At 46.3% G+C, this 24589-nt stretch overlaps 1 protein-coding gene across 1 annotated transcript; it reads right to left on the reverse strand.

Annotated features, from left to right (window-relative positions):
• Positions 1 to 266: 266 nt before the first annotated feature.
• On the reverse strand, positions 267 to 8576 carry LOC140900265 (basic phospholipase A2 Sms-N6-like). The gene is made up of 5 exons (XM_073317230.1): positions 8313 to 8576; positions 6176 to 6228; positions 4095 to 4239; positions 2403 to 2509; positions 267 to 455 (listed from the first exon to the last, which is right to left on the reverse strand). Exons 1-5 carry the CDS (start codon positions 8474 to 8476, stop codon positions 313 to 315), a joined length of 612 nt encoding a protein of 203 aa, XP_073173331.1. The 5' UTR covers positions 8477 to 8576; the 3' UTR covers positions 267 to 312.
• Positions 8577 to 24589: the final 16013 nt, after the last annotated feature.

A 24589-nucleotide genomic window follows, 5' to 3' on the forward strand; every position in this document is an offset into this window, starting at 1 on the left:
AGCAGTAACGAAGTTGTGAAATCATTCCATTCACCAATCCAGGTCAGGCACATGACGGCTTTGTTTTTTTATTTCAATTTAAAAAAAAAATACAACAAAAAATATTGCTACATATAAATGGGATCAAAGTTATAAAATGATCCAAGCACAAACATTACGAAAATACATTAAGCAGTCCATGCAAAATTTTATATCTATAAATGTGTATATGTAATAAACAGACATTATAATAAAACAATCACATTTTGTTGCTTTTACCTTGTGCAAATAAAGAGTATATTGATATGGCAGGTAAAGAATCTGTGCAACTTTTTAACATGTGGGCTTCTCATCCGCACAGTGCCTCTTTCTATAGAAGCGATAACCCTTCTTGTAGCTGCTTAAGTGTTTCTTCAAGCAGAGCACAAAGTCACCGTCACACTGGCAGCTCTCTCTTTTGCACTGGCTCCCCATGCCTGCCGACAAACAGTAACAGGATGGGTGTTTGAGAGGAGAAGAAGAGAGGCTACCAACGGTGATGGGGCCATATAAGAGTATGTCTACACTGTAATCCCAGTATGTGACATACCCAAACAAGCTTTAATCTAGCTATTGGGATCCTGAAGAAGTGAAACCATAGCAGTGTCATTTCAGCATGGGCCAACCCAAGAACCCTAATGACTTGCAGGGCAGCCTGTACTGAAGCGGACACTGCTGTGACTTCACTGTTATCACTACCAGAGCTAGCGAGATAACTGTTAGCTCAGGTATGTCTACATGAGCTGCAATCTCACCCTGTGATTGCAGTGTAGTCATACCCCAAGATAGCACATGCTGACACCTAGGAGCTGGTCTACAATGTGAAACGCCATCGTGTTATAACTTGGCCCTGTGGCAGGATGGTAATGGATGCAGCGATGGCAAAGTACTCACCATAGACAGGGACCATCGGCTTTAACCTCATGTCAATTACCTTGATTCCACAGGGGTGCACTCTAACGTAATGGAATTTCCCAGTTAGACAAGTCCCTAGGGAGTAGAACCTCAGCCCAGCATCCAGCTTCCTAGTTTAGTAGATTGAGTCGCATGCACAGGGATGTGACTGATAAAGCAGCAAACTATCATGACACGCAGACGTAGCTCCACTTCCAGAACACAGGCAAGACAGCTGTGTTCAAACCTTCAACCAGCCGGTTTCCTCCACATTGTGAAAACCAAGTTCTGTCTCTAAATTGCCTGGCCTCTGGTTGTTACCCATTTTATTATTGTGTGTTTGTATTATGGTAACAGGACTCTCCTTTGATCCCATATTCTGTTCTGGGGGTTAAGAAAGTGCCTAGCCCCACAGCCTACTTGCCCATTCCACATAAAGGAAGCCCATTAGAATGTCAGTGTTCTCTCAAACTCAACCTGTATGGCAAAGAAAACCCATGGCAGCAAGCCTTGGAGCCTGGATCTACAGCCTTGGGCTTGTGAGGCTTGTACTATGCACTAAAAGTAGCCGTGTAGATATTCAGGCTCAGGCTGGAGCTTGGTCCCTGAAGCCTGGAATTGGGGTGGGTTTCAGAACCCAAGCCCAAACACTTATTTTTAGCATTGTAGCACGGGCCCAAGTCTGTAGCCTTGGGCTCTGAGGCTCGCTGCAGCAGGCTTTATAACGCAGCGCAGACACACCCAAAGGGAGTAGCATCTCTTGTAGTCAGTAATCCCTTGTGCAAGTTCCCATCTCTGATAGTGATTCAGTAAAATTACTGAGTCAGATTCAGGTGAGTGTGTAAGTTACATGTTAGTAAGTGGGCATGAATCTAAACGAGTGTCAGGGAATTCCAGATGGCATAACACACATTGAAAGGCCTTGAAGATCTAAATTACACTAGCTTATGCTTCTTATAGAAGAAGCGGGGCATGATTCACTGCTGCATCACTCCAATTAGACTCTGCTCTGAATTCGTCCCATTGATTTCTCCTCTCTCCACCCTTTTCGTAGTGGGAAGCAAATGAATTTTCTATTGGTTTTCCCCCTCTTCTGCCTCTTTCCTGTTGTTGGGATTCTGAGCTTGGGGTCTGGCTGGGCTTTCACTCTCAACCTTGCCCACTGGTTTTGAGAACTCCTAGCTGAGAGCAGAGGCTAAGATGACACATCTCCTTGTAATCAGTGCAGCCTATGGTCAGGGGGGAAAAAATCGCTATTCAGGATAGCTTATAAGCATGTTTAGGTGTTTGCTTGATTCGGGGCCTGCATCCCCAGGTTCAGCCAGCCAGCGACTCTGGTTCTCTTGTCCTGTTCCTTATGTATAAGAACAAAAGCTCTGGTGGACTGGGCTCGGGATACAAATTTTAAAAGTCAAGTAGCAAAGCAATTTTCTGATTTAGGAGAAGAAACAAAACCGAATCCCCATCTTTCTGTCCAGGAGCCAACTCACCGCAGTAGATCTTTCCATTCAGGTAGACGTAGCTGTACGAATTAAATTTGGCATTACAGCCATGATCATTGAGCCTCTCATAGCAGCAGTCATGCAAGTAACAGCACCTTGGGGAGAAGGAAGAACTCAGCAAAGAGACACGTACACATAGGTTTAAAACACGAGCAAAAAAAAAAATACCCATTGACACTTTTCCAGTGCACGTAAAAGAGAGACATGTTTTGACACTATGGGCCAGACTGTCTTCTTACACTGGTGTAAATCAGGAGTAATACTACTGAAGTTAAAAGGTTTAGACTCTCAGTTTGTTTCCCATCTATATATGTTACACGTTGGGTGGAGGGGCACGGGTTATTACACGAAGCACCCTGGAGAAAGCACAGATATCAAGTTTCCTTTCTTTATTGTTCTTCAGACAGGCCACTGAGCAGATTTCAAGCTTCTTCTCTGATCTCCTACACAGGATGCTCTTGCGTTAGGAAGGTCTGGCAGGAACAGCCAGTGGTCAGCTCAAGGGACTCTGACCTCAGCATGTAAAATAACTTTCACAGAGACAAGGGGGCAGTCATAGCCTGATTTCCCCTAAAGCTCATGGCCTTTTCTTAATTCTTTATTCCATGGTGGGGGATGAAAACGGTGCCCCATGCTCTGCTCTCCCTAAATCCACCGAGGGTGGAAGCCCCATTGCTTGAGATATTTAAAACTACACGGGATGGTGTGCAAATAAATGTAAAAGAGGGAACAGCTATGCACGGGGCCTTAGAGTGTACCTATGTGATCTAATAGGCCTTTTCCATCGGTACACTTCTTAGGGGCTTTATTGTGCCATTCATCCTTAAACATAAATATCTGAAACCAATGAGGAGCGCCTCTTAAAAAACCCAGTGGCATGGTATGGTTCTGATTTCTTATTTCTTTGATCCCAGAGGGGAAATAATGCTCTTGCATTTAAGCCCAAAGGAAGGTGGTAGCCTTCCTCCTAACTCCAACACATTGGAGCACCCCATTCTAGGAAATATGGGCAGGTAGATTCAGCTATCTTCCTTGGTAGCTGGTGGAAGAACCTCTCTTTATAGGGTGACCAGACAGCAAATGTGAAAAATCAGGACAGGGGGTGGAGGGTAATAGGAGCCTTTATAAGAAAAAGACCCCAAAATCAGGACTGTCCCTATAAAATCAGGACATCTGGTCACCCTCTCTCTTTATGAATCCTGACTCCTTAACTCAAATCCACCTTTCTTTTGAAAAAGGATTGGGTGTTTACTGACATACTTCCAGCAACTTCAAGAGAGCCATGCCAGTTTACACAAGCTGAGTATCTGGCTAATTGGCCTTACTTGATGGAGAGCATCTTGGGTAAATACAGACTTGGGGTAAAATTTTCAGATGTGCTTAAGTGACTCAGGAGCCTATGTTCTATTTTCAAAAGTGAGTTCGGCCCCGAGGGCCAGATTTTCTAAAGTATTTAGGTGCCTAAAGAAGGAGATAGGCACTTCTGAAAATCCCACTAGATACGCATGTGCTTAAATCCTATTGATTTCAATGGAAGTTAGGGACCAAGGCGCTTTTGAAAATTCCACTAGGTGTGCATCTGCAGGAACATAAATGCCTTTGAAAATCTGGCCTTTAGGCCCTTTTGCAAGTGTTATCCCAACTGATGTTCCTGGCAGGCTTTTTAAGACAGCAACTTACTGATCAGTGCCATCCTTTGGCGTCCCTTTACCGCCCAATCCGCAGTGGCAGCCGTAGTTGTAATAATTCCAAAAGGCAGATTTCGTAGTGACTTGCTTAATCATCTTTTGAAGCTCCCAGAAACTCCCTTGTGTCATAACTGCACCTGGAAAACAGCCAAAGGGTATCCAGCACTGGGAGAGGAGGTATTCCCAAAAAGAAATGACACTTATTCCTGTGCCTTTATTAAGCTGCTGTGTGAGATCATCAGGTAGGGTGACCGGATGCCCCAATTTTATAGGACAGTCCCGATGTTCGGGGCTTTGTCTTATAAAGGTGCCTATTACCCCCTACCCCTATCCCAATTTTTCTGGTCCCCAGTGCATCAGTCCTGATTCTCCTCACATCTAAAACTGGTTTTAGATTCATATTACACAACTGGGCCCCACCCCATCTCTTCCAGTGTAAATGTGGAGGCGCTCCATTGTCTTCAATGGTCTGTACTGCACAAACCGTTTCAGCATCGTGGGAAAGTCTGGACTGGCAGAGCGGCCGCAATCCACATGCTTGGGTCTCAGTTGGAGACTAATCAGATGGTCAGTGGGCTCCTGACACTATAACTCAAATTCCATTCTCTACTTTACAGCTACTCGCGATCATCCCAGAGACTAGCGCAGCATTAGGATAGTTCTGCAGAGGCAGGCAGACCCCTGGGCCCTGGGAGTAGTATGTTGGTAACAACTGTGTCACAAGCAGGGCGGGCTCCCAGCACCAGCGTTCCAGGTAGGTGCTTGGGGCAGCAGTTAGAACGGGGGTGGCGGCAATTCGGCAGCAGCTCATCGGTCCCACCAGTGGCAATTCGGCGGCAGCTTCTCCCTTTTGCCATCTACTGTGGCAGCTTTTTTCCCCCACCGCTTGGGGTGGCAAAAACCGTAGCGCCGGCCCTGGTAATCAGAACAGGACACGTGCAGAAGAGCCTTGCAGGAACAATTCAGATCCTCAGGCTTGTCCTGGAAATCCTAGCTGCATAAGGTCTTGCATATCATGCCATTGAGTCAGTAGAAGGCAAAAAGCACGTTAGTTGGCAGGGGGCACATCTAGGAACACCCATGGAAGGGATGGACCCTGTGTTGGGGAAGATACTGATGGTAGCACGGCTACTCACATGGCAGTACCATGAATAAGGGGGTGTGGTGCATGGGAAGGTGCAGCGAACGTTCTCAGGCCTCTCCTATGTACAGATGCTCTCTGAGTGGTTAGGCAGCTACTGGCGGGGCCATATTACAGCTGGTTTTAAGAAGTGGGGGTGGGGGAATCAAATGTCCTCCCTTTTCATTTTTAAAAAAAAATTGGACTTTTGGCGTTTTCCCAAACTTCAGAATGGTTCCGGCTTTTAAAACATTCCAACCAGTGCTATAGGTGGTTTAAAAACACCCCTCCCCCACCACGGGTGACAATAATGCAGAAGTTTCACTACTATTTTCCCCAATTTGGCCTCAAATTTAAAAATTTGAAATGTTTCGGCCAACTCTGCTTTCTCGCTCATCCTCCTGACGTGCAGGTTTTTGCTGACACAGAGTTAATCCTGCTCACGGCAGCCCCAACTTGTGATCTATTTTCTGCAGTAACTTATATTAGGGAGCCCTAGGACTTTTGCACTGACTTCTCCCACAACTGGTTGAGGCCACACCCCCATTTACGGACTTTGTAGGTCTCTTGTGGATCTTCTCCATGGACCCAGTTGAGTGTTCCCTTGCTTGACATGGCAGCCAGACTCACGGATTTTAGCTTGTGGTCAAATTCTCCCTGCATTTACACGGGTGCCACCCAATTGATTTTAAATGGCCTTGTACTGATGCAATGGGAAAGAGAAGTAGATCCAGATGTGCAGAATTTGGAGACTGGTTTTGTAGCAAGTTTTCAGCCCACGGGCCAAGCCACTATTCCCCTCCTCTCCCTCCCCCCAAAATTAATTGGAAAAAGTTAGCGAATTAGTGGGCCTGGTTATGAATTAGTGATTCATTGGTTTAATGCTGCTATAATCCTATTGACATCAGTAGATTTACACCTGTAAGTGAGATCAGTGAATGTATTCCACTTACCATAAGCAAGTAGCATAGCAAATACTAAGAGATTCTTCATCTTCATGCAGAGCCTGGAAGAAGAAACCCAAAACACCCTGATTTTCCATTCAGGCAAAGAACTCAAGGACACATATTAACATCCAGGTATGGGCAGCCTGCATAGGTCATTGCCTAGAAAGCAGCTGAGAAGAGAACAGAAGCAAAGGGTTTCAACTGTTTGAATTACTGGAGCATGAGACCCCTGGTCACAAAGAGCAGAGATTATACTGGGAAGTGGAGATTTAGCTTCAAAGCATAAATGAGGATGGGTGAAATCCAACCATATGGAGCAGGACCCCCGGGGTATGCCTACGTTGCAGCTGGGAGTGATCCTTCCAGCCTGCGTAGACAGGCTTGTGCCAGCATGCTAACAAGATCAGTGCGGATGTTGCATTTTGGGCTCAGGCCCACCCAGCCACCTGGCCCTGAGCTCGGGTGGTTATCCCAAGTCTCCACCAGAGCCTCATCATCCACACTGCGAGTTTTAAGCGTGCGAACTTGAGTCCTGCTCGTGCGAGTCTACCTGTGCCGGTGGCAGGCTTGGCCCTAGTGACAGTGTAGACACATTGCAGGAAGCCAATACATCACTGAAGTCCTCCCTGGTCTTAAGCGGTGCATGGACATCTTGTAGGCTCTCTGCACGGGGCTGAATTTCATCCAGTGATTCTAATATTGTGAAGACTTTCTATATTCTCCCCGTTCCGGTCACTGTGCATGGTTGTATTGGCCGGTAGGAAGCCAACACCGGAGCAAAGAGACTGATGCCCCTTTAGGATGCTGACACAATTCACCCTGCTTCACGCACACTGGGACTAGTGACTCCAGTGGGATTTCACTTGCGGCATGAGCGAGGACATTCATTTACTTCCCTCGGTGGAGGGATCCTATTTACTGCCGGTGCCTTTTCTCTTCCTTTCTCCCGCATGCAGCTTTTGTTTCATCCTGGGGCACAAAACACTTCACAGATCCAAGGACTAGGAGAGCGAAGGCTCAATCAGTCACAGGCTGCAAATGTTCACAACAGACCCTGCCAGCGTAAAAGCATTGTCAGCTCCTCTACAGACGAAAGATCCCCAGCCACACCGTATTGGTTTGTGGATTGAATGGGAGAAATTGAAAAGGAACAGGGAGGGCAGGAAAGCAAGGGACAGAGGGCACTGAAAGAAAAGGCAGGTGTGGGTCACTATCATCTGGATCTCATTCACTAAATCAATTCCTTGCCCTGCAGGAGCCTGGGCCATTGGTGCATTTCAGTCCCTCCTGCTATCTGCCTGTGACACATAATAGTTTAGTCTCCTAAGAGCTGTTTTACTTTTGTCCAGTTCTAGTTGTTGGGCGTGGTGTGGGGGAAGCTGGGTGGGGTTTAGTGGCCTCTGCTGCACATGACCTGGTAGTTCTCTTCTGGCCTGAAGCTCTATGAGAGAAGTCGCTGCCATCCCACAATGACCTGGCACCTTGTACCCAGCTTTGCTTAAAGAACAGTGTGGCACCGTGCCAGATGGCTTGCTACAGTTCAGAAACCCTTACCTGCAAACAAGAGGCTAGGAACTACTGCTCAGGAACAATAGGGGATCATCAGGGACATCTCTCTCTTCTGCTCTGCCTTTGCGCAGGAAAAGGGCAATGTTCATACCTCACTTTCGCACCTTCTCCACTCTGTTGTTTACAGCCAGGACCAGGGCTGTAACCACGGAAGGGGGGAAGCCAGTGTGCAAAGCCAGGGGGGCAGAAAAATGGGGCAGCATGCATCCCCCCACAGATTTCTGCCTTCCATTTAGCACAGAGGTTTTTGAACTGTGGGGCACATCCTCCTAAGAGAGGGTGCACCCGATGATCTGAAAACCATCGCCTTCTGCCAGGAGCTGGTGGATTGGAAGCTGGTAGGAGCTTCCCGGCTCACTCGGGCTCCTGGTTCTCCACACTATGGGAACCGGGCTGCTGTCTGTCTGTCTGTCTGGCAGTCCTCCCTGCCCTGCTCCCCAAGCCGGGCTGCCTCTGCACAGCTCTGAGCTGTGCCCTGATGCGCTCTTGCCTCTCCCCTGAAGGAGCCCGGCACCAGCCAGCGAGGATCCCTGGAGCCGGCTTCTGCCCTCGGAGCCCAGCTGCCAGGAGAGACTCCCTGAGGTGTTCACTCACCACTGCCCTGATGCTCCTGGCTCTGCCGCTGCTCCTCAGCCCAGAGGAGACGTGGGACTTAGTTACGTGCCCCCTGACAACCTGGTAGTAATGCTCACTGTGGATCCCAAGGGGAGTTTCCAGGTACACACTCAGCAAGTGCATTCACTGGAATGGGAGCCCTGCTAACCAATTAATCCCACACTTTTGTCCATTTCCACATGCTGGATACATCAGATCAGATGCATTCCTAGTGTAATCCCCACTGAACTTCAGCAGGGCTGCATCAGGGATGGATCTGGCTCTGTGCCAATCTCCAACACAGCCTCTTGGACGTTTTAATTGTTGGACACAGTAACAATTAAAATATCGGTGATCGGTCTCTACTCACTGTTTCTGGGCTTGGGAAAGTCTCTGTAGCTCAGGGTGACTCCTGATCTCGGATAGTGACAGATTTACCTTATATAGACGGTCTGTCCCTCCCTTTTGGGAACTCAGTGACCACATCTATGCTGACCTCATTATCTAATATTGAAGCTTCAAAAAACTTCTGTTGTGTGGCTTCTCTGTCCAACAAGGTTTCTAGTCTTCTCCATTTCAAGGCACAAAGGGTGTTTCCCATGCAGGGCTAGGTCACTGCGGAGGCCGTGCTGCAAACAGATTGTAGATAATGAGTAATCAGACATCATGGATGATCACATACATAATTCTGAGTTCATCTAAAGCCTAAACCAACACCAACTGATGTCAGAGTCTGGCCATTGGCTTGAAAGGCAGTTGTACCAGACCCCTGAAGGGTAGATAACAAATAACCATCTTGCTAGTAACGTTAGACTCCTCTTGCTGCCCCAGTTCCCTTACCCATCCCTAAATCATGTGACACTTGTGCAGTGTGATACAGTGTTTTCAGAAAGGAGAGTGGTATAATTCCTTCCTGATTCTTGTTTTTATCAGTTTATGCCCTGAAGCATGAAGTTAGATTTCTCTCTTATCCCCTTGGCTTGCTAGAGGTAGTGACCATGCAATCATCTAGCGTACCTGTATATTTCACAGCCAACATCTGTTGACTTTGACAGAAGGTTGTTAAGCTGTTCCCCACTGCATTGGCAATCTGATGGATAAACAGTAAGACACGGAAGAGTCTAAAGACCCTCCGAGGCATGAACAGGCCAGGTATTTTAAGTGAGTACAAGTAATGAGGCATAAAGGTCAAAACTGGTTAGAAGAAAAATAAAGATAAAGTGCTCACTAATATCTACCTAAGAAGCTATCTTAGTTGCAAAGCAAACTGTTTCATGACATACTCCAGCAAATCGCCGACCAACCTCTTAGGTCAGGAACCCTCCCCCAGAGTCTAACACCCGTTTCCCTTTGTCTTCTCAGGTGCAGAGGATGATGTGGGCAGGAGGAGACAGACAGACAGAGGGGCCTTGGGTGTTTCTCCCTCCTTTCCAAAGTTTCAGTTTCCTTTTTGAAAACCATTTCTAGCTCAGACCCAGGAGACAACAAGCCTATGGGAAAGGAAATTCCCTGCTGGCTTTTTTTCACCCATTTGAACTTCCTTTGTTTTCCTTCTCTGCTGGATGACTACATTTACTGCTTAAATGCAAATTTAGGCAAGCCCACATTCCTTCCTTTGTCTAGGACAGACCCGTCTGCTGCCTGGGCAGGGCTGTGGGCTTTGGAACATGTGTTCATAACATCACACCGCGGAATCTTATAACTTCATATACAATGTGGCCAGTGCCAGGCATATTTTGCTGGTCATTGTCATCTGGTAAATTAGGAGTTTTCAAATGATACCTCCTGAGGCATAGGTTGTACACAGGTGAGTATGACTGTGTGTAGGGTGTGAATACAGAGGTGGAGTCTGTCACAGTAGCCTCTCTCGTGTTCTCCCTAGGATCTGCAGCCTGAAATTTGAGCTTCAGAAGAATTCACTTTGTGCAGCAACTAGTAACAAGCCCCCCTCCATCTGTGTCCACTGCGGAAACCTTCTCAGCTTTCTCCCTCTCTCGCCAAAGCATCTAGTCCTCCATCTGCTGCTAACAAACACCTCAATATCACGTTCCCTTCCTGATGGAAATGATGAGGCACCCCAATCAGTGGAGAAACCCTTCTTTCTCTATATACTTATTATTCATCATCCCTAGCAACTCGAAGCCCCAGTTGAGATCAGTGCCCAGCACCAGGCCTGCCGACAGAAGTTCCAGGCCCCAGGGCAGAACAGTCAACAGGCCCCCTAGAAAGCATGGAACAGGCCCAGAGGAGGTAGTTAGCCTCTTCTATACCAGGATGAGGGCTTGTCCCTTCACACAGGCCCACTGCCAGCTGCTGGGTTAAACTCTCAATGGCTGGTGGCAGAGCATCCTCCTTTGGGGCCTGGGCTTCTGGCACTCTGACAGGGTTTTGGTGGTATACTGAGAAAACAAGTTCCTTATGTTGCTGGAGACAGCTATATTTAATCCCCATCTCAAGGTCACAGATATAAATCAGGAGTGACTCCACCTAAATCCATTGAGTTACACTGATATGAATGAGATCAGAATTAGGCCCATTGTGGCAGATTCTCCACCCTTCCTGAGCTCCACTTGTATGAAGTGTAGAAAGGGGGTTCCAGGCAGCTGGTACAGCTGTCTGACCCTCAGCCACCTAGCCTTAGCACAAGCTAGAGCTGCACAGGAGCAGTTCTAATTTATAGCAGAAAATGGCGTGTAACAGAGCTAAACTCTTCCATGCCGCCTCTGCTCCCTTTTCCACCCACCCCACTCCCATAACATGCACCCCTCCTGCCCTTTCACCCGTGTGAGCGGGATACCTCTACAGGAGACAGCAGAGCCACCTCCGGCAGAGAGTTCTCCACTGGCCACGTCTGGTGGCTTTAAAGCCACTTTATGCCACTTACACGGAGCAAAGTGGCCTTAGTGGACTGGAGAATCTGGCCCAGTGAGTTTAATTTATAGTGACATTGCACCAACATGGCCAGTTGGCAATCAGAAGGAAATGCCAGAAAATGATTTTTGTTTGAGTGAGTTGAACACCAGGAAGGGGGCTGCGATAGGGCACATGCAAGAAAAGTACCTAAGTATCCAGCGAACGTTTTCAGCAGGGAGATGCAAACGCACTGGATGACTGACATAGTTCACCTTCAGCGCCATGGGAGCCAGCCTAAAAATAAGGTGAATGCGTTATTTCAATACTAGTGCACCTGTTAAAAGGACAGCAACTCTGCACCACCCGAACGTTGGGAACTTTGGATCTGATTCAACAAATCTCTACTCTTGTTTAACGTCGTTAGCCCTCCTTTCCCTTCCATCCTGTATGAGTGCATCACTGTATCAAGTGAGCTGTAGCTCACGAAAGCTTATGCTCAAATAAATTGGTTAGTCTCTAAGGTGCCACAAGTCCTCCTTTTCTTTTTGCGAATACAGACTAACGCGGCTGTTACTCTGAAACCTTTAGATTCTCTGATCATCAGCCCAAATCTCCACTATTTTGGAGAGGGATAGTCTCCCATTTGCTACTACATTAGGAGTCTGGATTGTCCTCTTGCTTGCATCGATTTTACAGGTCTGAAACTCCATTGACTTTGACGGATTTACTCATTTTCAATGCCAACAGCAGTAAGAGAAGAATCAGGCCCTACATCGCACCATATGCTGCTTCTCCCAATCGTTCAGTATGTGGCAGGACTGAGTGAACTGACACCGTCTTACAATGGCAAATGCTTTTCTAAACTAGTTCATAATCTAATCAAATCACCAGGTTTAAATGAAACACGTCCACGGCTGCTTTATCTAAAAGAAAACATACCTTTGTAAATAAGGGGGCGTTTTGCTCAGTACAGTACAAATTAGCAAGTGGGTCACTGGTGCCCAGCAAGCAGCCGGCTGTGCTGCTGGACGCAGTCTTCCAGCATGGCCAGGGCTCCCACATGCCCGCCCGCTGCCTTCGCCACTGCCAGTACCACCCCGCGTGCACCTAGGAGCCCTGCAGCCTGCCCCGGCAATTTAAAAGGGACCGGGCCCCTGGGCAATTGCCCCCTTGGTCCCCCTCTGTTGGCGGTCCTGCCTAGCAAAAAGGCCTAAACAGACAGTAATGGACAGTCCTTGCCCCCAAAAGCTTATAGTCTAAACCCGCAGGGATTAAGTGAGGCTTATATAGGTCACTTGCTTTGTGGTGATGCTATGCATTCACCTCCCGTGACTAAATACTTGTTTTTATGTATCCCTGTACAGGTAAGAGCTGCTCTCTGTAGACCTTTAGGCTGAAATCTTTACTCATCAGACACAGGAACTATCAGCGGAAGCCTTCTGCTCAGATAAGTCACACACAGCTGTAGTCTTGGATAACGGGACTCAAACGGCTGAGCAGGCAAAGGCGTGTGATTTGTGGTATTGTCTGGCCAGGAAAAGACTTCCCATTCTCTGTGTGGTTCCAGCCAGGCAGGGCGGTTCCCAGATTTACCGAAATCGTTGCTAGAACTCCGTAGCAGGTATGCTGGGCTTCAGGAGTTCCCCTTGCCCTAATCAGAAGTGCAGACTTCCCTTTTACTGTACTGGACGGGAAACTAAAGGCAGACAAAATTAAATAGTGGAAAGCACCCTACGCCCTAGAGCAATGTAGTTATACTGATGAAAGTTTGTGGTGTGGACATGGCCACAGTATGAATCCCAGAATATCAGGGTTGGAAGGGACTTCAGGAGGTCATCTAGTCCAACCCCCTGCTCAAAGCAGGACCAATCCCCAACTAAATCATCCCAGCCAGGGCTTTGTCAAGCCTGACCTTAAAAACCTCTCAGGAAGGAGATTCCACCACCTCCCAAGGCAACGCATTCCAGTGTTTCACCACCCTCCTAGTGAAAAAGTTTTTCCTACTATCCAACCTAAACCTCCCCCACTGCAACTTGAGACCATTACTCCTTGTTCTGTCATCTGCTACCACTGAGAACAGTCTAGATCCATCCTCTTTGGAACCCCCTTTCAGGTAGTTGAAAACAGCTATCAAATCCCACCTCATTCTTTTCTTCCGTAGACTAAACAATCCCTGTTCCCCCAGTTTCTCCTTATAAGTCATGTGTTCCCATCCCCTAACCATTTTTGTTGCCCTCCGCTGGACGTTTTCCAATTTTTCCACATCCTTCTTGTAGTGTGGGGCCCAAAACTGGACACAGTACCCAGATGAGGCCTCACCAATGTCCAATAGAAGGGAACGATCACGTTCCTCGATCTGCTGGCAATGCCCCTACTTATACATCCCAAAATGCCATTGGCCTTCTTGGCAACAAGGGCACACTGTTGACTCATATCCAGCTTCTCGTCCACTATAACTCCTAGGTCTTTTTTCTGCTGAGCCATTCGGTCCCTAGTCTGTAGCGGTGCATGGGATTCTTCCGTCCTAAGTGCAGGACTCTGCACTTGTCCTTGTTGAATCTCATCAGATTTCTTTTGGCCCAATCCTCTAATTTCTCTAGGGCCCTCTGTATCCTATCCCTACCCTCCAGCATATCTACCTCTCCCTCCAGTTTAGTGTCATCTGCAAACTTGCTGAGGGTGCAATCCACACCATCCTCCATATCATTTATGAAGATACTGAACAAAACCGGCCTGAGGACCGACCCTTGGGGCACTCCACTTGATACCGGCTGCCAACTGGACATGGAGCCATTCATCACTACCGTTGAGCCTGACAATCTAGCCAACTTTCTATCCACCCTATAGTCCATTCATCCAGCCCATTCTTCTTTAACTTGCTGGCAAGAATACTGTGGGAGACTGTGTCAAAAGCTCTGCTAAAGTCAAGGAACAACACGTCCACTGCTTTCCTCTCATCCACAGAGCCAGTTATCTCGTCATAGAAGGCAATTAGATTAGTCAGGCATGACTTGCCCTTGGTGAATCCATGCTGACTGTTCCTGATCACTTTCCTCTCCTTTAAGTGCTTCAGAATTGATTCCTTGAGGACCTGCTCCATGATTTTTCCAGGGACTGAGGTGAGGCTGACTGGCCTGTAGTTCCCAGGATCCTCCTCCTTCCCTTTTTTAAAGATGGGCACTACATTAGCCTTTTTCCAGTCGTCCGGGACTTCCCCAGATCGCCATGAGTTTTCAAAGATAATGGCTAATGGCTCTGCAATCCCATCCGCCAACTGCTTTAGCCCTCTTGGATGCAGCGCATCTGGCCCCATGGACTTGTGCTCGTCCAGCTTTTCTAAATAGTGCCGGACCACTTCTTTCTCCACAGAGGGCTGGTCACCTCCTCCCCATGCTGTGCTGCCCAGTGCAGCAGTCTGGGAGCTGACCTTGTTCGTGAAGACAGAGGCAAAAAAAGCATTGAGTACATTAACTTTTTCCACATCCTCTGTCACTAGGTTGCCTCCCTCATTCAGTAAGGGGCCCACACTTTCCTTGACTTTCTTCTTGTTGCTAACATATCTGAAGAAACCCTTCTTGTTACTCTTAACATCTCTTGCTAGCTGCAACTCCAGGTGTGATTTGGCCTTCCTGATTTCACTCCTGCATGCCCAAGCAATATTTATATACTCTTCCCTGGTCATTTGTCCAGTCTTCCACTTCTTGTAAGCTTCTTTTTTGTGTTTAAGATCAGCAAGGATTTCACTGTGAAGCCAAGCTGGTCGCCTGCCATATTTACTATTCTTTCTACACATCGGGATGGTTTGTCCCTGTAACCTCAATAAGGATTCTTTAAAATACAGCCAGCTCTCCTGGACTCCTTTCCCCCTCATGTTATTCTCCCAGGGGATCCTGCCCATCAGTTCCCTGAGGGAGTCAAAGTCTGCTTTTCTGAAGTCCAGGGTCTGTATTCTGCTGCTCTCTGTTCTTCCCTGTGTCAGGATCCTGAACTCTACCATATCGTGGTCACTGCCTCCCAGGTTCCCACCCACTTTTGCTTCCCCTACTAATTCTTCCCGGTTTGTGAGCAGCAGGTCAAGAAAAGCTCTGCCCCTAGTTGGTTCCTCCAGCACTTGCAGCAGGAAATTGTCCCCTACACTTTCCAAAAACTTCCTGGATTGTCTGTGCACCGCTGTATTGTTCTCCCAGCAGATATCAGGGTGATTGAAGTCTCCCATGAGAACTAGGGCCTGTGATCTAGTAACTTCCGTGAGTTGCCGGAAGAAAGCGTCGTCCACCTCATCCCCCTGGTCCAGTGGTCTATAGCAGACTCCCACCACGACATCACCCTTGTTGCTCACACTTCTAAACTTAATCCAGAGACTTTCAGGTTTTTCTGCAGTTTCATATCGGAGCTCTGAGCAGTCAGACTGCTCCCTTACATACAGTGCAACTCCCCCACCTTTTCTGCACTGCCTGTCCTTCCTGAACAGTTTATATCCATCCATGACAGTACTCCAGTCATGTGAGTTATCCCACCAAGTCTCTGTTATTCCAATCACATCATAATTCCTTGACTGTGCCAGGACTTCCAGTTCTCCCTGCTTGTTTCCCAGGCTTCTTGCATTTGTGTATAGGCACTTGAGATAACTTGCTGATCGTCCCTCTTTCTCAGTATGAGGCAGGAGCCCTCCCCTCTCGCGTGCTCCTGCTCCCTCCTGGTATCCCACTTCCCCACTTACCTCAGGGCTTTGGTCTCCTTCCTCCGGTGAACTTAGTTAAAAGCCCTCCTCACTAGGTTAGCCAGCCTGCTTGCGAAGATGCTCTTCCTTCTCTTCGTTAGATGGAGCCCGTCTCTGCCTAGCACTCCTCCTTGGAACACCATCCCATGGTCAAAGAATCCAAAGCCTTCTCACCGACACCACCTGCGTAGCCATTTGTTGACTTCCACGATTCGACGGTCTCTACCCAGGCCTTTTCCTTCCATGGGGAGGATGGACGAGAAAACCACTTGCACCTCAAACTCCTTTATCCTTCTTCCCAGAGCCACGTAGTCTGCAGTGATCCGCTCAAGGTCATTCTTGGCAGTATCACGGGTGCCCATGTGGAGAAGCAGGAAGGGGTAGTGGTCCGAGGGCTTGATGAGTCTCGGCAGTCTCTCCATCACATCGTGAATCCTACCTCCTGAGGTTTTATGCCCCCCACCCATACCTCTAGGGGTGGCAGAGGGTGGAGCCAGAGTACACAGCACCCTGGTCTATCCCAGCTAGCTCAGGGATCCCTTGGGTCCTGTGGGCTAGATCTCTGTTGGGTGAAATTCACCCCATGCAGATTCCATGAATGCCAGGGCAGGTTTTTTTTAAAGCTGGTATTGCTAGGACTCTCTTTCTCCCCAAGGGAGATCACCTGAAGGCTTTCAGCTGTACCATTATTAATGTGTTTATTGTCATATCAGGCTTTGACACAGCTGAACACTCCTGAGCAGCCAATCAAGCCTGCCAGGAGAAAATCTTCCCCTCAGTGCTTTCACAGCAGGGATCCCACACAATGACACTCTTTTTCCAAGAGTTACTTATCTGCAGAAGCCTCGGGGTATCAGTCACCTACTACAGTACAGGCCCAACAAAGAAAATAACAGAACGCCACTAGCCGTCACCTTCAGCCCCCAACTAAAACCCCTCCAATGCATTATCAAGGATCTACAACCTATCCTGAAGGACGACCCAACACTCTCACAAATCTTGGGAGACAGGCCAGTCCTTGCCTACAGACAGCCCCCCAACCTGAAGCGAATACTCACCAGCAACCACATACCATACAACAGAACCACTAACCCAGGAACCTATCCTTGCAACAAAGCCCGTTGCCAACTCTGCCCACATATCTATTCAGGGGACACCATCATAGGGCCTAATCACATCAGCCACACTATCAGAGGCTCGTTCTCCTGCACATCTACCAATGTGATATATGCCATCATGTGCCAGCAATGCCCCTCTGCCATGTACATTGGGCAAACTGGACAGTCTCTACGTAAAAGAATAAATGGACACAAATCAGATGTCAAGAATTATAACATTCATAAACCAGTCGGAGAACACTTCAATCTCTCCGGTCACTCGATTTCTGATCTCAAAGTGACTATCCTTCAACAAAAAAACTTCGAAAACAGACTCCAACGAGAGACTGCTGAATTGGAATTCATTTGCAAATTGGATACAATTAACTTAGGCTTGAATAGAGACTGGGAATGGTTGATTCATTATAAAAAGTAACTTATTTCCCCTTGTTTATTCCTCCCCCCCCCCCCCCACTGTTCCCCAGACGTTCTTGTTAAACCCTGGATTTGTGCTGGAAATGGCCCACCTTGATTATCATACACATTGTAAGGAGAGTGCTCACTTTAGATGAGCTATTACCAACAGGAGAGTGGCTTGGGTGGGGGAGGAAGAAAACCTGGATTTGTGCTGGAAATGGCCCACCTTGTTTATCATACACATTGTAAGGAGAGTGATCAGTTTAGATAAGCTATTACCAGCAGGAGAGTGGGGTGGGGAGAGAGAAAACCTTTTGTAGTGATAAACGCCCATTTTTTCATGGTCTGTGTGTATAAAAACATCTGTATTTTCCACAGTATGCATCCGATGAAGTGAGCTGTAGCTCACGAAAGCTTATGCTCAAATAAATTGGTTAGTCTCTAAGGTGCCACTCGTCCTTTTCTTTTTGCGAATCCCCACTGAATGACTTTGCACAGAGAGGCTGTTTCAGAGAGCCATGGGTCCCAGCAGAGGGGGCTTCTTCCTGCTCCTTGCAAGACCGGTTTCAGAAAGTCAGTGGTTTTAAAGACACAGCTTTTCATCTTACACATGGGCCCAGCTTCTGTGCTGCACTGAGCTTTCAGTTGCTTTTCAGGCTTTTTTCATGCCAGGCTAGCAGGGAAGTGGTTACAGCTTCCTCTAAGGGCAAATCTGCACTGCCTTGAGCCCTGGAGTAGGCTAGGCCAGTGGCTCTTAACCTTTCCAGACTATTGTACCCCTTACAGGAGTCTGATTTGTCCTGTGTACCCCCAAGTTTCACTCCACTTAAAAACAACTTGCTTACAAAATCAGACATAAAAATACAAAAGTGTCACAGCGCTGTCACTGAAAAATTGCTGACTTTCTCATTTTTACCATATAATTAAAACAAATCAATTGGAATATAAACATTGCACTTACATTTCAGTGTATAGTAATATAGAGCAGTATAAACAAGTCATTGTCTGTTTTAAATTTTAATTTGGACTGACTTCACGAGTGCTATTTATGTAGCCTGTTGTAAAACTAGGCAAATAGCTAGATGAGCTGTTGTTATGCTGGCAGACCTCTACGTACCCCTGATTGAGAATCACTGGGCTAGAGCAGCTGGGGCCAATTTCAAGAAAGCCCTAGTTGCACACCAACAAAACGAGCCAAGCCTATTGGAGAATGCTACGCAGATCCCCGGCTGTGTTCCATAGGCCCTGATGCTGTGTGCTTCAGTGTAACATCTCAAATCTACTCCTTTCCCAACATCTCCACTGTTCAGCCTGCCACACCCTTGATACCATAAACGCAGCTTCCTTTATTTCAAATTTACCCTGGTGTAATGGCCTCGTAAAAAACTAATGTTTTGCAAGTGCAGGCCTGAAATGTTAAGTACATTGGGGGCCAGAGCCTCAGCTGGTTTAAATTGGCGGAGCTCCACTGAAGCTTTATTCTTCCCATCCCTCCTCTCCCTTTCCTCTGGGCACACAGTCAGGAAGCCCTGGAGCCTGAAGGATTTCCTGTGGCCCATTTGTGGAAAAGCCAAATCCTGCAGGCGACTCATCCACAGAGTGCCAACTTGATCTTAGTCAAGCAAAAACTAGCATCTCACTCAGAGACATGAATAAATAGGGTCCCATGATTACATGTGTATCTTGATGGCCATTTCTGACACCATCCCTTGGCCATTGCCCTGCAGTTGAAGGAGAATTCCCTGCAGCATGCCAAAGCACCTGGAGAGCATGTTCGTTGAAGGTCAACCTTTAATTGAACCAGATTTCGAACTAGAAGTGCCTGAAATTCATACAGCTGGCTAATGGCCTCTAAACTCACTTTCCATTTCTACTTCTTTATGTTCTCTCTTTGGCTCACATGCCTATGCAGGTTACGATTATACCAGCAGATACATGTAGATTCATAGATTTTAAAGGTCAGAAGCAACCGTTATAACCTTACCTCCTGCATTACACAGGCCACAGAACCTCACTCAGTACCTCCTGCATTGAGCCCAATCACTTGGGGTCAAGCATGTTTTAGAAAGACGTGCTAGGTCCCAATCCAACTTCCAATAAAGTCAAAGGAGAGACTCCCAATAGGAGCTGGATTGGACACTTTGCTATAGAACCAGGAGTGCTTTGCCCAGCCTCAAGCAGAAGGATTCCATCATCTCCCGGGGTTGGGACTTTCCCACAGTGAAGGTTTAGGTTCTCCCGTGTTGGCTTTCTCCTGCTGTTCACTCCAAAGCAGCATTATTCCCGTTTCTCTGCGAAATTCCAGCCCTGGACATGTGAATGTAGACTTTTCCTGAATTAAACACCCTGAGCCTGGGTTTATCTGAGGACACAGAACAAAAGACAGTGCTTCTGAAGACTTGCGTTACTCACAGGAGAATGATTCACAGGATGGATTAGATATCAGGAAATGGACTAAAATAACAAAATTCTCTGACCCAGGCTCACATTCTCAGCCCTCATTTTTGTTTTACATCAGGCCAACTGGACATTAGAACTATACGAATATGTCTACACAGCAAAGAAAAACCTGCCACCGGTCCATGCCAGCCGACTTGGGTTTGCAGGGCTCGGACTGGAGGCCTGTTTCATTGCTGTTTAGACTTCCAGGCAAAGCAGACTTGACTGAATAATCTATAGCTGCTGCCAGGTATCATTCCTAAATCCCTAGTGGTTTATATTCTCTCATTCTGCCTTGAGTCTTTCAAGTAGCTTATGAACACCTTTCTAATAATTCCCCACTTCCTGGACATTTTTACTAAACAACATAACTTTTGTTACCTTAAGACATTTGAATTATTCCTCAGAAAGCTTTTCCATTTCTTTATCCAAGCCCTTACATACCCATAAAAGGCAACTGATTGCTTCTTCGATTGCTTACAGAGCTCACCTAGGCCTTTTGTGTGTCTACTTATTCTAAAAAGATTTTTGTTTAAGCAGCAAACTGTCAGTTCTCTAAACAAAGTCACTTCACTTTTCCCTATCAGGCCCAGAAGTATGTTGCTATCGTCAACTCTAGGGCACAATTAAAAAAGAAAAAGAAACACTTCCCCCCCCCCCACCCCTTCTTCCTCTTCCTTTTTGGGAATCCAAAGTTTGTCATCATTCCTCTTTTAGATTTTTCTATATTAGGCTTTTGAATTCCTGTTTACTCACGATATTTCTATGTCAATGTCTTCATTTCTTACAACATTTTAGCTGCTTTGTCCATCATTTTGTTCCCTGATATCCCAGTATGCACTGGGGTCCAAGTTAATGCTACATATATCCCCAGCTGTACTAACTCTGTTCTAAGAAATATAATTTCATTGATTAAATCACTTCTGCATACTAACAGGTTTCAGAGTAGCAGCCGTGTTAGTCTGTATTCACAAAAAGAAGAGGAGTACTTGTGGCACCTTAGAGACTAACCAATTTATTTGAGCATAAGCTTTCGTGAGCTACAGCTCACTTCATCGGATGCATCCGATGAAGTGAGCTGTAGTTCACGAAAGCTTATCCGATGAAGTGAGCTGTAGCTCACGAAAGCTTATGCTCAAATAAATTGGTTAGTCTCTAAGGTGCCACTTGTCCTCCTTTTCTTTCTGCATACTAAGACACCCTTTTTTATTGCCACAGGGCCTGAGACTGAGGTTGGTTTGTTTTTTTAAAATGACCACTGCTATTGGGTGTACATCCCAGATCCAATTTAATGCCTGCATTATTGCAGCTAGTTAGGCTGCCATAACAGCTATAAAATCTGATATTATTTTAGATGATCTAATTCCCAGTGTTGGTGTATAAAATGTGTCACTTCCGTTTTCTCTCTTTTGGATCCATCTCTCTGTATTTGACAAAACCGACTCCACTTGTCATCTATATACTGGCACACTTCAGTTTTAATTTCTACAGTCTTTTTTTTTTTTTATCCCTTAGGTTTATAAAATAAATCTGTATCCACCTTTGGGCATGCAGCTTTCCATCCCTAACTGATGTTCCCATGACTAAAAGTTTTGACTTCATTTAGCCTTTCCCTATCTTTCAACTTCTGCATGCATATTAACTCTAATGACAAGTGAAGTTCTAACATTGCGTGCTATAATTCACCTATCAAATTCCCAACAATATATTTGTTTGGCACTTTCATCATTGTAATTCCCATTAACTTTGGCCCAGAAAGTTAGGTCCAGTAGTTTCATTCATAATATAACTTGCATTTCCCTAGAAGTCATCTGTAGTGCATTGATAGGTATTGCAATAAATACACACACACAATTTATAGTGCCTGGGCTTGTATTAAATCTAATTTAAGTTCTGATTTTGACGCTGACCTAAAAGCTTGGCAGCCACAAAAACTAATTCCCCCTGCTGATACTCACACCTTCTTGTCAACTGTTTGAAATGGGCCACCTTGATTACACTGGCCTCATTAGCACTACAAAAGTGATTTCCACCCCTTCTTGTCAACTGTTGAGAATAGCCCACTTCCACCTTAATTGAATTGGCTCGTTAGCACTGACCCCTCACTTGGTAAGGCAACTCCCATCTTTTCATGTGCTGTGTATTTATACCTCCCTACTGTATTTTCCACTCCATGCATCTGATGAAGTGGGTTTTAGCCGATGAAAGCTTATGTCCAAATAAATGTGTTCGTCTCTAAGGTGCCACAAGGACTCCACGTTGTTTTTGCTGATACAGTCTAACACGGCTGCTCCTCTGAAACCTTGATCTGACCATTGCTGATTGCATACAGAGCCTTATTTTCTTATTCCACCCCCCCCCCCCCCCGGTAGCCCCAGCAAGACTTTTAAGCAGGTTAATCCTTCCTGTACATTTATCTTTAACTTAGTCTATATGATCTTCCTCAACTAATTTAGAATCAAATGTCCCCTAGGAATTCAAACCTTTTAACGAGGTCTATTTGTTCTCCATACAGATGCAGTTTACATTCCTTTGTAACTTTCCTTTTGGTAAAGACCGATCCTTTGGCTTTAGCAATGGAGAGCCTGAAGTCCCATGCAGTCAGAGGTTTCTTATAACACTGCTGATTCTCTTTTCTGTCACTTCAATATTCCCACTCCGAACTGACAGAGCACAGTCATCTGCAAATAGAGCAACACCTACCTCACTACTTATTTGTTTGGGGAGATCGTTTGTCATAGTATTAAATAAGGCCAGGCTGATAATTGTTGCCTGTGTACAGTTTTTAACATTATATATATTTGACATAACTTTCCCACCGCCAACCAGCATGGTCCCACCCATTCTTCCTCTTATCCCGAGTGCATCTACTTTATAGAACAAGCCTTCCCCCCAACAGCATATCAGACATCGTCTCAATAGCTAGAAAGACCGCTATCACAAAACCTTTGTGCCTCATACTCGTTTGTATTTCAGTTTCTAATTTAACAACATGATCCAGATTTCCTGCTTTTATAGCAACCGCCCAGCTCCTCTCCCAATTGGGGCTAGCCAACCCCTCCAGGTGCAGTCAGGTGGGTTAATTGGAGTCTCAGACCCACATTAACCCTTTTCAAGCCAGGTAGTATATACCCCATCACACTATCTATGGTGAGAATTGCATTTGGGTTACGCCTGGAATTAATTTGGCCCAATAGCTTCACTCACAAAATCTAATTGGCAGGGAAAAAGATTACTATGAGGGCATTGTGTAATAATGACTCTGAAACTAGTTCCCAATGCTGCAGAGAAGACAGCTCAGAGCTCTGTTTTGTTGGTGTGAAGAGAGATTATGCTGAAAACCCAAATGCTGTAAAGTTCTTTAATGCCATAGAAGATCCTGTTAAAAGAATGATGGAAAGACCACAAGGCCTTTTGGATGTTCAACCCCTGGATGGTTTAACAGGGCTGGATTATGCAACCCGCTCTTATGCCAGGCCTCAGTACAACTCCCACTGAAATGGCTGGAAAGATCATCATGGACTTCAATGGGGGCTGGATCAGGTGTTTGAGTCCTTATTCACGTGAGGAAATGCTCAACACCATGAGTAAGGGCTGCACATCTAGCCCTTTGATAGCCATGGCACACAGCTACAAAATCAGAGATTGACCCAGTTAGGGGAGGCTGAGACATTTCCTAATTCTCTCCCCTCACACAAGCTATTTAAAAAAAAAACAACCCTTTCTATCCCACCTTCTCCAGTCCAGTTACACCAGGACTATGGCAGCAATGCTGATGGCTCTGGTACCTTTAACGTGAACTGCAAAGCTAAATCAATTGGTTGTCCCTTTATTGCTCCTTTAGGCCCTGATCATGCAAGTGCTTAACTTTATGAGCTGTTTCATTAATTTCAATGGGACGCCTCATTTTAGTAGTAAAGCACATATAAGTGTTTGCAGAACTGGAGCCTTAAGATACCTATAGGCAGCCCCAAAAAGTTTATCCAGGGGTAGTTGGTTTTTTACACAAGAAATAGCAGGTGATTACTTATTTTTCCCTGGAGGACTATGCCAATCTGGTGAGGATCTGAAATATGGCATCACAGCTGGAAGCTGACACCTGACTTTGCAGCCCTCTCAACCCCAATTTGAGTGGGGAGGAGAAACTTAATCCTAGGTTGACTCTAGATACAACGTCCCATTTCAGGGCCTCCAGTGATCCCCAAGGTCCTCCAGCTAAATCAGGCCCTGGAATTTCTGATGAAATAGGAAAAAAAAGAAAAGAAAAAAAACAGAAGAAATTCTCTGACCCTCCACAGTTGCTAGAGGAGAAGAAAAAAGCAAAGACAAAATAGTCTTTTTTTTTTTTTTTTGACTTGCTATTTCAGCCTTCAAGAGACTCACTACCGCTGCAGAACACCAAGTATTCATGCATCCTGGTGACATTTATGGCGAAATAAGCCATTCCGCCCCCACAAGGAGAAGGAGGAAGCTATGGAGTGGGGAATCTGTGGGAGAATGAGCAGGCTGACTCAGAAGCAGGTTGAGTAGACGGGGTTCTTTTGTAGAATATCAGGGCTGGAAGGGACCTCAGGAGGTCATCTAGTCCAACCCCCTGCTCAAAGCAGGACCAATCTCCAATTTTTGCCCCAGATCCCTAAATGGCCCCCTCAAGGATTGAACTCACAATCCTGGGTTTAGCAGGCCAATGCTCAAAACCACTGAGCTATCCCTCCCCCAGTGCTTGTTCCC

The sequence above is a fragment of the Lepidochelys kempii genome, chromosome 18, assembly GCF_965140265.1.
Source record: "Lepidochelys kempii isolate rLepKem1 chromosome 18, rLepKem1.hap2, whole genome shotgun sequence".
Classification (NCBI taxonomy): Eukaryota; Metazoa; Chordata; order Testudines; family Cheloniidae; genus Lepidochelys; species Lepidochelys kempii.